Source organism: Poecilia mexicana, unplaced genomic scaffold (genome assembly GCF_051168715.1).
Source record: "Poecilia mexicana isolate PSO_F unplaced genomic scaffold, ASM5116871v1 scaffold_17, whole genome shotgun sequence".
NCBI lineage: Eukaryota > Metazoa > Chordata > Actinopteri > Cyprinodontiformes > Poeciliidae > Poecilia > Poecilia mexicana.
In genome coordinates, this window is record NW_028263386.1 from 9779968 (window position 1) to 9792119 (window position 12152).

A 12152-nucleotide genomic window follows, 5' to 3' on the forward strand; every position below is an offset into this window, starting at 1 on the left:
ACACTGAGCACGCCCTCTGTGTGTGACGTTATTGCACCCTCTACTGCGCATGCAGGACACTTTCAGTTCGTTTGCAGTTCACACTGGAGAACACATACAGGTCACATTTATTTCAAAGTGAATGGCCACGGCAAAAAAAAAAAATTCCGATGACCGAATAAATTGAAATTGGGTCACTTCAGGCTGCAGTGTGAACATAATTTACCTCTGTGGGATTTAATCTCTGTATAAATCCAAAGATTAAAGATCAAGGAACCTGATCTTTTTAGGTTATACAACAGAATCTTGCGTTTAATCACCTTATAAAAACTATTTAATCAATCAAAACTGGAAAGATTAAGACACAACTGCAATCATACCAACAGCTAATAGAATCACAATGTACCTAAACTATCAGGTTGGGATAAAGACGGCTCTAATTATTCACTGCAGCGACTTTAATTCGAACATGGTGACTCTGGAGGAGCTGCAGAGATCCTCAGCTCAGATGGAAGATTTGTGTCAACGGGATGTTATTCATTTTGTCCAGAGATCACGTATTGATGTGCTGGAGTGGTCCAGTCAAAGTCCAACTGAGAAGCTGCTGGAGACGCACGTCCAAAAATTTTGCAGTCAAATGTGTTTCTGACCCAAACAAATGCATTGGCACATTTACAGACTTTTACTTGTAAAGGATTTTCTTTCTGAAACATTTATTGTTTTAGTCTATATAAACCCTCAACAATATACATTAATTTTTGAGGTAACATGACAATTTAAAATGTCCTTTTTGAAGGCAATATACAGATACTAACAACATTAATGTAGGAAAACAAAGAAACAAACATTAAATACATTTTTTTATTATAATTATCGCTCAGAAGCATTAAAAACCACTTGGTGACAACAGAAAGTATACTGGTGATTCATGTCCTGTAAATCTGACATATCAGCTGCCCACATGAAATATATTTTCACCTCCACACAACTCAGCCTCACACACACATGGTGGTTATTCTGTGATTAACCAGCTTATCCTCTCTGACTGCTGAGATCTGCTGTTTGTTACGACCTCAGGTCAGGAATAAGGGGAACACTGAACACGTTTCACTATTAGTTTCCACATCCAAAAATCCTTTATCATAATAGCTAAAAACGTACATGAGCAAAAAAAAAAAGAAGAGTGCAAATGCATGAAATGAGTTTTAACACAGCTGGTCACTCCTGTCCGATAAACTGCAGCACGTTTAGAGTCCAGTATTGTTTTCATAAAGCAGTTTTTCCATGAGACACATTCCTCTGCGCCGCCAACACAATAAGGCCAAATCTTAAGACATGAAAAAACTGCAGCAGTCAGTGAGCGACATTTTGTACCGTCCTATGATAGTTTGATAGAAAATGTACAATTAAAAACCATAGCATGCAAAATAAAACGTTACAAAATATGATAAATAGGAAAAAAAATAAAAGTTTTAAGAAATATGTTTAAAAAAAAACAACAAAATAAAACTGTTAACTCTGGGTTCAGTTTTAAAGGGTTTTTCGTTACTGCAGTTTATAATGCAACAGGAACCAATCAAGTTTCAGAACCAGCAACCTTTCAAAACGGAAACATCAGCTCTGTCTTCATTATGACATCTTTTTTTAACAACACATTGATTAGACCAGTAAGGCCCAGTTAAACCTGTTTGCAGTACAGAAAAGCCATGTGGGTTCTTCTTGAGTTTGGCGATGGTGTCGGTTTAAGAGACACCCAAACATTCAGAGTTGATCTCTACAGCCACACTTCATCTGTTGGGGGCATTTTACAGAAATTAGAGACGACAGCGACAGGAGATTATTTACAAGATTCTTTTTTCTTTAAAACATAAAATAAAAAAATCAGTTTACAGATTTAAATTTTCACAGTTGAGAAGCTGAGATTTATTTTCTTATTTCATCAAATTGTCCAAGTTTGGAGATGTTCCCGTGAACATCTGCAAACTGTTCCCCGTCGAAACACACATATGTTGAATCCATGATTTCCAAGTTGCTGCTAATGTCGCTGATCTTTTAGCATCAATAAGAGAGAAAACGCTTTGATCAGAGTGAGCCGAGTTTAAATTAGAATTTTCTTTCATTACAGATGTGGACAAAACCGCTAAAATAAACTTCTTGTATTGCATATGTATGATCTAATCTAGATTTAATTTTTTATAAATCCAACCTTTAATTGAAGTGCATTTTTTTTTAGTGGAGAAAAAAAATAAATAATTGTTGGTCTTGATCTTGGTGATTTGTATGGAAACAAATCTTGTGACATTTCAGAAGCTTATGGAAACAAAGCCACAGGAAATACGAGTTATAATCAAAAGTAAAAATGAAATATTATTAAGCACGGTGGAGAATCTGTGATGCTCTGGGCTTTTTTTTCTCCTGCAAAAATCCTGGGAAGCTTGTAGACATTTTCTATTAAAATTTGTTAAACTGTTAAATCTCCACCATTGTCATCAACAGTTTCAAGGATAATTTTGGTAAAAAATGATTCAGTTTTTTCTCATCCATGCTGCTGCAATAAAAGCTGAACTTATTTTAAGGTGTTTTTTTCACACATCTTTACCAGCAGTTTAAACAAATCTTCACTTTTCTCTGTCTCAATACATTTGAACCGAACAGTTCTTCCCTTTTTGTATCAAGAGAACCTTGGATCTCCACTGAGAAACCCCAGGAAAAAACAAAAACAAATCAATATTTAGTGAAGCTAAAAATGTACTAGTTGCTGGTTTTCTCGTCACTCGTCTCCAGCGTCGAGGGCGTTTCCTTGGCATCGGGCGTTTCCTCGGCGTCGGGCGTCTCTTCGCTCTCGACGGTGGATTCCGGGGTTTGCTGCTCCGCTTTGGACGGGAGTCCCTCCATCTGCGGCTCGGCGGTCATTGTGGGGTTGATCGGTGCGAGGACTATGGGAGGCTAGAGGGGGACAGAAAAGAAAATGTGTGTAAAAGAAGGCATCTGAAAAGTTATTAGACAAAAAAAAAATTATGCAATGAGAACAGATACAGAGGACCTGAAGGTAAACAGAAAAACATTCACAGTAATCCCTCTGGCACAATAAAATGCCAAATTTCTGGAGCTCTTCTGAGGTTAAACTGTAGTCAGAGGCATTGCTGTTGACTGAAAAGCAGAAATCCCACGGAGATCATGAGTTTCACTGAGATAAACATGCCAGGTTATTTCAGGATCACGATCTGCTGCATGATCACTCGCTTCAACAGAAAGTAAAGGCTCAGCTGCTGAGAAAAATCAACACAACAGGAAGGGACTTTAGGTGAGGTAAGCATGATTTAATTAAAAGTAAAGAGCCAAGCCCAGATACCTGCAGTGACATTCACAGACAGCTGACTACAGCACACCCACAGTCAGTTAAAGGCCAGGGGAGGGACAGCGAAACAGAAAGATGACGTTGGAGTGGCTGGTGTTACTCAACTTGAAATTCTACTTCACTTTGCATGGCTTTTCTTTTTTAAAGTAGAATGTTTTTTGGTTGTTGTTTTTTTTTTTAATTGTCTTTTGTCGCTCTCTCTCTTTAATTAGTCTTTTTGTTCTTCCGCAGTAGGCAGTCATATCAAACTGGTATTCACCACAAATCCACTTCCAGTCCAGAACTGGCGCAGCTCCCTGCGCCACAGCGCCACGGCGAGGCTGGTGAGCAGCGTGCAAGGCACCAGGTAGAGCAGCGCCGGCTGGCCCATCTGCATCAGGGCCAGAGCCACGAACGTGATCAGCAGGCCGATGCCGTACGCTGACGGGAGAGGAGAGAAAATCTGGCTTTTAGTAACAGTTCTGCACAGACGCTGTGGAGAAAAATGGCTCAAAACCAAAATAATCGTTCTCTTTACAGGGTTTCCAGCAGTAAAGCTCAAGAACTCTCCAAGCATTTTCAAGGTAACTTTTCAAACTTTTCCAGCATCATGCAATGGAGATGAAAACAAAACATTTATTACTGTTATTAATAATGTTTTGTGTGCATAAGACTAACAAGACCAAGTCATGAACATGAAGGAGTCTTTGTGAATGTTTATGACGGTCAGGAAGTGACGTTCGGTAAATAATGACACTTTTAAAACAGTCAAACATTTATAAAGACTCCTTCATGTTAACCAATCAAGTTTATTTGTACAACACATTTCACCAAAAAGGCATCTCAAAGTGCTTCACATCATAAAAGTACAAAGTCAGCAACTGAAACTTTACATTTTGTCATCGTTACACATCAGATTATTGATTAATGTTTCACTGATTGTTTCAAAAGCAACTCTGGACGGCTGGGTTTTTAGTCTAGCTGTAAAGGCTCTCAGTGTTTCAGCTGTTTTGCAGCTTTCTGGAAGTTTATTCCAAATTTGTGGTGCATAGAAGCTGAATGCTGCTTCTCCATTGACAGCGTCATGTCAGCCTTATGCACATCAAATAAAGTATTACTTATACAGCAGGGACGAGGTAAACTGTATGCGAGAGGTACGTCTCTCTCACATACCTTACCTCTGACTGGACTGAAAATAAAACCCTAAATTAACAAAGAAATTTATAAAATATAAGAATCTTTATTTCAATTACACAGATTAATAAATCATTGAGTCATTAGGAATAGAAAATATGTATTATGTTGGAACAATCCTAGTAAATTAAGACCAAACTGAATGTTTAAACACATTAAACAAATAAAGTTACAGAAAAAAAATCCCTGAAAATATTATTGCTACGTTTTCTTGCATTTAGCAAATAGAGATAATTTTGGTAATTCTAACTAACCTAAAATAAGAAAAGATTTATCTGATTTACCTTCAGACTGAGAAATGTGTCTTTTTTATTATGTCAACTGAAAATAATGTTTTCCCAAATTTAGGCTTTTAATCAAACATTAGATTGTACTTCATTATTAAACTGTGCAGGTTGAATATCAAGCACTTTCAATGACTTTATACAGAAATCAGGCACTTTCCAAACTTTAACACACAAATGAAATTAAAGCATTTTCAGGATTTAAATCATCATACGATCCCTGGATAACAACTTCATAACTATGCTGTTTTTTGTTTTGTGTCGATCTCATTAAATCCCATTAAGATGCTTTAAACTTTGTGGTTGTCGTGTGAGAAAATTAAAAGAATGTGGATCTGAACAAAACGGAAATGTAGTAGGTTTAGGTCTGCGTTCATTTCATCCTATTTTCTTATTGCAGACTATGAAATAAATGTTTTATCTTTACCATCCCATCATAATCCAAGCAGACGAACTTACCAATGGTACAGGCCACAAAGTAGATCCTGGAGGACTGGGTTAAAATGTCAAATCTGTGACAGTACGCCACCAGGAGACCTGACAGGGGAACAGAATAGCCGTCTCCACGTCAGGTTGAAGCTAACCAACAAAACGTGAGCAAAAACATTTTAAAAATGTCACCTGGCACCAAGATATCCCCAAAGCCCAGGAGGGAGAAGGGCCGGTCACAAAGAGCCAGAGGAGAGAAGTTTAACCTGGGCACTTTGAGCACCATGGGCAGCTGAAGACACAAACAGAGTCAGTGTTCGCTTCGCCGCTGAAACCCAGAAGAGCAGCATCATCAGAGCGCTCACCTTTTCATGAGGGGCGGAGTCCGAGGGGCCAGCCGCGACCTCCACCATTATGCTCTCCCCGTTCTGTGAAAAACAACGCACAGGAGGACAATCAGACGGAAAACTACGACTCGGTTTGTTTTCACTCCAGCCGAGAGTCATCGTACCTTCGTGAAATGGGGCGTAATAAATACGAAGAAAACGTCGTAAACAAACAGAACCGACAGCAGTAAAGTGCAAGCCTGCCGGAGAGAAAGAAACGGGTTAAATTTATGACTTTATTCAGGCGGCTGAGCCGTTGTGAACGCTTCCGATCCGTCACCTTGAACGTGGGCAGCCGGACAGTTTTGAGCATGTAGAGACAGAAGGTGATGCCCAGCGTGTCCTGCAGCACCCAGGCCCACCTGGAGGGCACAGCAGAGAGGAGCCGCCATCAGCCCGCGGCGCCAAAACAAACAACAACACAGCCGACCCACGTGTCTCCACTTTATTAAGAATTTATTAGAAAAGCAGAAACTCTGGTTTTTCTAGGGCTGGGTGATAAATCGGTAAAACTGATTTGTTGAATTTTGGTATTATTGAAAATGTAGATTTTTTTTCTCAACCATTAAAAGTCCTTGTGTTTCCATAATTCATAGTGATGTCAGCCCGTTTATGGCCCGCCATTTTGTTTGACAAGCGTGTTTTACAGCTTCTATTTCTTGACTTTGAAAGCATTAGTGCAAGGTTATGATTTTTGTATTTTTTTAATTGCCAGAATAAGTTCATAATATTATGAAAACTAACACGAAAAACAAAAATGAGAAATTTTGCACTGCAAAAACACCAAATCTTACCATTTATAGTCTTGTTTCTAGAGCAAATATTTTCTCACACTTAAAATAAGACAAAACTAAATTACAAGTTACTTTTCAGGAAGATATAGAAGAATATTTTAAGTAAATAATTTCTTAATCTTGATGAAAAATCTCTAGTTTCACTGGCAGATTTTTTTCACTTATAACAACAGAAAAATGTCTTGCTATAAGTGATAAACTGCCAACTTTTCACCAACATTAAGGAATTATTTGTTTAGAACATTCTTCTATATCTTGCTGCAAAATTACTTGTGAGTTAGTATATTTCAACTAAGACAAAACTAAGACTTAATTAAAATATTTGCACTAGAAACTAGACTAAAAAGTACTTGGTAAAATTGTGTTTTTGCAGTGTGCATAAGTTTTACAAATAATACTGCATACTCAATAGAAATACTAAATCTTTTAATATATCAGCATGAAAATATTATCAGTAACAGGAATTTGTATTTGAAACAGTTATAAAGAACCAGACAAACTGAGCTGGTAATTAAGCTTATTTTTTTCTCATTAAAGCAACATTTTTTTTTCTATTAATTTGAATATTTTCCTGGTAAAATTGCATTTTTATTCTGCTATTATGAGTAGATTCTCGTAGTTGAACATCTATAATCTGTCCCTAACACTCTGTCAAACAACTCACAGCAGTGACGACTTAAATAAAAGCCACATTTTGAAAATATTTTCTGTCATTTGTAATTTCTCTTTTAGAAATGAAAGCAAGAAAAAAAAATTGTTAATATAGGATCTGGCATATATATATATATATATATTGCATAAAAAGAAATCAGATTTTAAGTCATATAGCCCAGCCCCATGTTTTCCCCTCATTTGTCAAACAGGAAGCACATCTGCTGGCTTCAGACTCACTGGTCTTCGTTGCGAAACACCATCCAGACGACGCTGATGCTGGCGCAGAAGGCCGACAGCAGCAGTGCGCGGATCTGCGGACGCTTGTGCAGGTACGGCCAGTTGTTCTCTGGGATCCTGTTTTACATAATTTAGACATCGGTTAGCCTCCCGCTAACGATCACCGTCGCCGCAGGATTTGTTTGTTTCTCTGTCTTAACCGTTTACGTTTCACAACTCATGCTAGCATCTGTTTCTCTTTACAAATCCCACCCATAATTTGCAAGACTACATACTTCCAATTACTGGAGAGACATTTTGTCCCATCACAACCACAAAATTTAAGAAGTTCATTCAATAGAAGATACATTTTGGAGGAATATGTTGACAGCTCAAATCCATTTCTTCAGCAAGAAGGATTGATAGAGCTGAACACAGAGCAAGAAGAAAACCTGCTGGAGGCTGGAAAAGTAAAAGCTTAGTGATGGCATAGTCAAATCCAAAGAATCTGTGAAATAAATATTAAGAATTATACTCATCGTCAGACAGTTATTTTGTAAAGAATGGTCAAGAATCTTACCGACCGGCAGCTGTAACTGAAGTAAAAATGTGCTGCCTCATAGCGACTGAACAGCGCAAATACATGCCACACTTTTCAGATTTTCATTTCTAAAAAGAATCAAAACCATGACTCATCATATTCCTTCCACCGCTCTGTGTTGGTCCATCACACCAAATCTAAACAAAAATATTCTGAAACTTGTGGTTTTAGTGGAACAAAATGTGACTCTAGTGCAATTAGAAATGTTATTCTAACAGATTATAGATGCATTTTATTTCGAATGAGGAGCATTTTTAATCATCAGTATAACCTCAGCTGCAGCCTCACCTGCACTTGCAGAAAGGAATCCTCCTGACGAAAGGCCACAGGCAGCTGTAGAGGCCGACGGAGGAGGCCACACAGAAGATGGCGATGACCCAAATGGCTGAACAACCAGACATCAACAGCAGAAAATTAACTCAAATTTACCTTCTAGGAGCGTTGAAATGATTCATCTCTTTGCACTCTCTCTGAATTCCCATGTTTGTGTGGCGTACCAAGGTAGTCGTAGAAGAAGTAGAGCAGCACCAGCATGTTGCAGCACATGAAGACGAACACACAGATCATGATGGGGGTGACGTCCACCGTCTCCTCGTCCTGCTTCTCCGCGCCGTCGTCGCGTTTATGCTTCATGTAACGCCTGAAAATAAGATCAGAGGCTGAAGAGTCTCGAACCGAGTCGACGTTTACTGCTCCTGATCATCCATTTTACGAAACGTTTCGAGCGTCAGAGACCTCCATCTGACCGGGCCTTCTGCTATTTTGGCTCAAACTGGTGAGTCGCTCGCAGCTTCAGATAAACTACACAGGCTGCACTTTTTACTATTTCGTATTTGCAAAAATATTTCTGCTCACTCCGAAGGGCGGAGGGGGGGGGATTCCCACTTACTTCTTGCGATCTCTGCTGCCGGCCCAGTACGCTCCGACGGCCACGGTCCCCACCGCCATCAGGAAGATTATCACCATGTTGTAGTCCAACACCGGCTCATTGGGAGCATACATGGCAACAAGCCTCCCCTGACCGAAAGTCTGGACGAGTTACAGACAATGAGATCAGCCTGGGTGACTAAATATTTTAAATCTAAGGGTAAAGCACTTTCCAACCATTTTCAAGGTTACATTTTCAAACATTTCCAACCCCACACTTTAGAGATACAGCTTTGGTTTTAATTAACTTTTATGACATCATTTATTCTGTTTTTAATAATATCTTGTCTTAGTATTCTACATACAAAGTGAACTAAAATATAACAAAATGTCTCACACACCTTATCCGACTGACTGGTCTGAGAACAAAACACAAATGTAACAAAAAATAATCTCTAAAACATTAATGTATAAAATATAAGAAATCCTTTATTGCTATTACACAGATCAAAACCTCATTAGGAATAATAAATATTCACTACATTGAACAAATTGGTTTGTGTTAAGGTAAAAAACCTTCCCACTCAACATAAATAAACACTTGACTTTTTGCAAGGCGTCTTTTCACATGAAAGTTTATTACAACTTTATTTCAAAACTCTGCAGAAAGATCATCAAGCACTTTCTTTCCAAATGTTGCAAACACTTTATTTGAAATTCAAGCACCTGTAAACACCCTGAAATATTTGTCATCAGGAAAATCCTCACCTTGCTTACGTCCAGCATATCAGTGTAGCTCAGCAGAGCTACAGGAATGTCTATCTCCTCGTACTGGTTCTCGTTTCCTGCTGGTGGAGTCTGTGAAACACACACACACACACGCACACGCACACACACACACGCACACACACACACAAACACAATCAATAAAGTGAAACACACACACACACACACGATCAATAAAGTGAACTGGAATCTGCTCAATACACTGTGACGGTAAGTGAACATCTTACCAGCCTGTCTTTGCTGACGATCAGGATGCCCTTGGCGCCATTGATCTGGGCCAGGCGGACCTTCTCGTAGAAGGTGCAGTTGCCCCTCATCACCATGGGGATGCGGTTTGGGAAGCCCCCCTCTGGGACCTCGGAGGGCGAGCAAAGGACCGACGACGTCAAGTCATAGATCTGAAGATGGGACTGTGGCGGAGAAAGATCGGAGCGATTAAAACAAAACTGGAGTGGAAAAATAAACAAAACTCTTATTTCTCTGATTTCATACGTGAGAAAGATGCTGTTCAATTTTATTCTAAAAAAAATATATAAAAAGTTTTGAATGAGCAAATTGTAAATTTGCACATGAAATTGCTTATCAGAGAGTTAAGCAGTTTCTTTTTACCTCTTTTATATTATTATTTTACTTTATTGTTTTGTAAATAAGTTACATCTGTATTGTGTTTATTTTGAAGTAAACAGTTGAACTTTGTCAAGAGGATCCAGCCAGGGTTTTCTTTTTTTGTCGTCAGGTGGACAGAACAGGAAACACGCAGAGCGTAAAGTTTATGGCTTCATTGATTTGGAAACTACAGATAATCTTACAAGCCAAAAATGAAGTTATTTCTTAACAGGACAGAAAAGCACAAATGTCTGTCTTTATTTAGGATTCAGAGGTTTTCTGCAAGTTCTTTGCGGGAATCTCAGAAACTTCACAGCATACATTGAAGTTTGTGGTTGTGACATGTCAAAATGTGAAGCACAAATGGTATGCAAGAGTAGTTTTTCAAAAGGATGTTGCGTCACCAGCATACTTACTGCTTTATTAAGGTCCTGAGGTAGACGTGCCCACTGGGACTTGAAGAATATGCAGTAGTCCTTCCCATTGCTTTTGCCCGCATCACTGAAATGGGCCATGCCATGCTCTCCCACCACCTGTAGGCAGAAAAACATTGTTTCATTTTGGTCATGAGAGATAGAAGGAATAAACTGAGAAATTATGACACAAATAAACTCATGTAAAGCGCTCTGAATTGCCTTGTTGCCGAAAATGTGCTATATAAATAAAATTACCTTACCTTACCTTAACAGGGTTTTATGCTACTCTTAACCCAATTTTCCAATTTGTAGTTTCGTTCTTACTGTATAACTAAGACATTTTCTAACGATATAAGATTCATCTTAAATTTAATTTAACATAACTTCAAATAACCTATGATTGAGACACAAAAAGAGAAGTGCAAAAAAAAGAGAAAAGCGTTTAAATCTGATTCGGAAAGAGTAATTAAAAGTTTACCACGGCTGTTTTCTAACCTGGGTCGAGTTAGTTTTATAGTTGTTTTCTAGAGGCAACGCAAGCCATCTGAATATATTTTACTCCTTTCGGCTCAGATTTCAGACCCGCTGCCATTTTTAAAACCAACGGCACGTTGTAGATTATTAGCAAATAAATCTCTATTCGCTTCCGGATTATTCTGTGCTTGTGTTGGTTTCAGAGATGCTTTGAATCAGCAGCGACCCTCCTTTATTATAATGTCCTATCCACCGGTGATCTGTGGGTTTCCAGGGCCCACGGTGATCTCCGCAAGCTAACGTTCACATAGCATTAAGGCTAATGCAGAAAAAATCGATTACAGTACAGCTCCCCGACTGTGTCAACTAGAAGACTTGCTTGTACAAATATACCGTTTTTGGTGAAACAGATTTAATCACTCTCACCCTCTGGATGAGGAAAGCGGCCCAAATCAGTACTCCGGGAACCCTCATATCGCCGAGCTTGTTGTTGTTTAACCCATCAACCGACCAACCGCTCAGCTCGATCTCTCAGCTGCTGTTGGGAAAAGCCACGCCCTTTACACTGTTAGTCATTATTTCATTGGCTGGTTTCATCTGGAGGCAATCAAGAGCTCAATTCTGATTGGATTAGATTAAAATAAAGTAAAATATAGCTTTTACAACGGAAATATAATATGGAACAGTCTGTGGGTTATTTTTTCCCCAAAACGTAAATAGAAATGAAACATCACACTGATGTGTTGTGTTACCATTTTCAATTTCTGCTCTTTCGTCGCAGTTGTCATCTTCCCTGGTGGTCTAGTGGTTAGGATTCGGCGCTCTCACCGCCGCGGCCCGGGTTCGATTCCCGGTCAGGGAACACATTTTTCAACTTTTGACGATACTTTTTAGTTGAGAAGGGGGGGTTGCATTTATTAACAGGATTAAGAGCCCGCGCTTCAAACTGTTCAATTACCGTTTTATCGGTACGACTACAAAGCTAAACAGAACTTCATAAGACTGAATAAATTAAAAAGAAAAGACAGGCAGCTGTAATTCTCCCTCATCTATTCAGCAATGTCATTGGTATTTCACATGCGCAGCTCATAGCAGGACCCCTCTATAATCTTTGTTGTTGCGTGCTCGA

The 12152-nt window shown here is 38.9% G+C and overlaps 1 protein-coding gene and 1 non-coding gene across 2 annotated transcripts; one reads left to right on the top strand and one right to left on the bottom strand.

The window, feature by feature from the left end:
• Positions 1-826: 826 nt before the first annotated feature.
• Positions 827-11564, bottom strand: sppl2b (signal peptide peptidase like 2B). The gene is made up of 15 exons (XM_014984301.2): positions 11450-11564; positions 10550-10666; positions 9755-9937; positions 9510-9599; positions 8764-8903; positions 8372-8514; positions 8163-8259; positions 7295-7411; positions 5890-5971; positions 5735-5809; positions 5589-5651; positions 5416-5515; positions 5254-5331; positions 3597-3757; positions 827-2925 (listed from the first exon to the last, which is right to left on the bottom strand). The coding sequence occupies exons 1-15, from the start codon at positions 11495-11497 to the stop codon at positions 2731-2733; spliced, it is 1689 nt and encodes a 562-aa protein (XP_014839787.2). The 5' UTR covers positions 11498-11564; the 3' UTR covers positions 827-2730.
• Positions 11565-11813: 249 nt separating this feature from the next.
• Positions 11814-11885, top strand: trnae-cuc (transfer RNA glutamic acid (anticodon CUC)). Its single transcript has one exon. It is a non-coding gene; the product is annotated as a tRNA-Glu (tRNA).
• Positions 11886-12152: the final 267 nt, after the last annotated feature.

Coding starts and splice junctions, on each gene's coding strand:
- sppl2b (XM_014984301.2), bottom strand. CDS start 11,497: ATGAGGGTTCCCGGAGTACTGATTTGGGCCGCTTTCCTCATCCAGAGG. Junction 8,260..8,371: donor CTTCTTCTACGACTACCTTG/GTACGCCACACA, acceptor CTGGTTGTTCAG/CCATTTGGGTCATCGCCATC. Junction 5,652..5,734: donor TTACGCCCCATTTCACGAAG/GTACGATGACTC, acceptor TGTTTTTCACAG/AACGGGGAGAGCATAATGGT.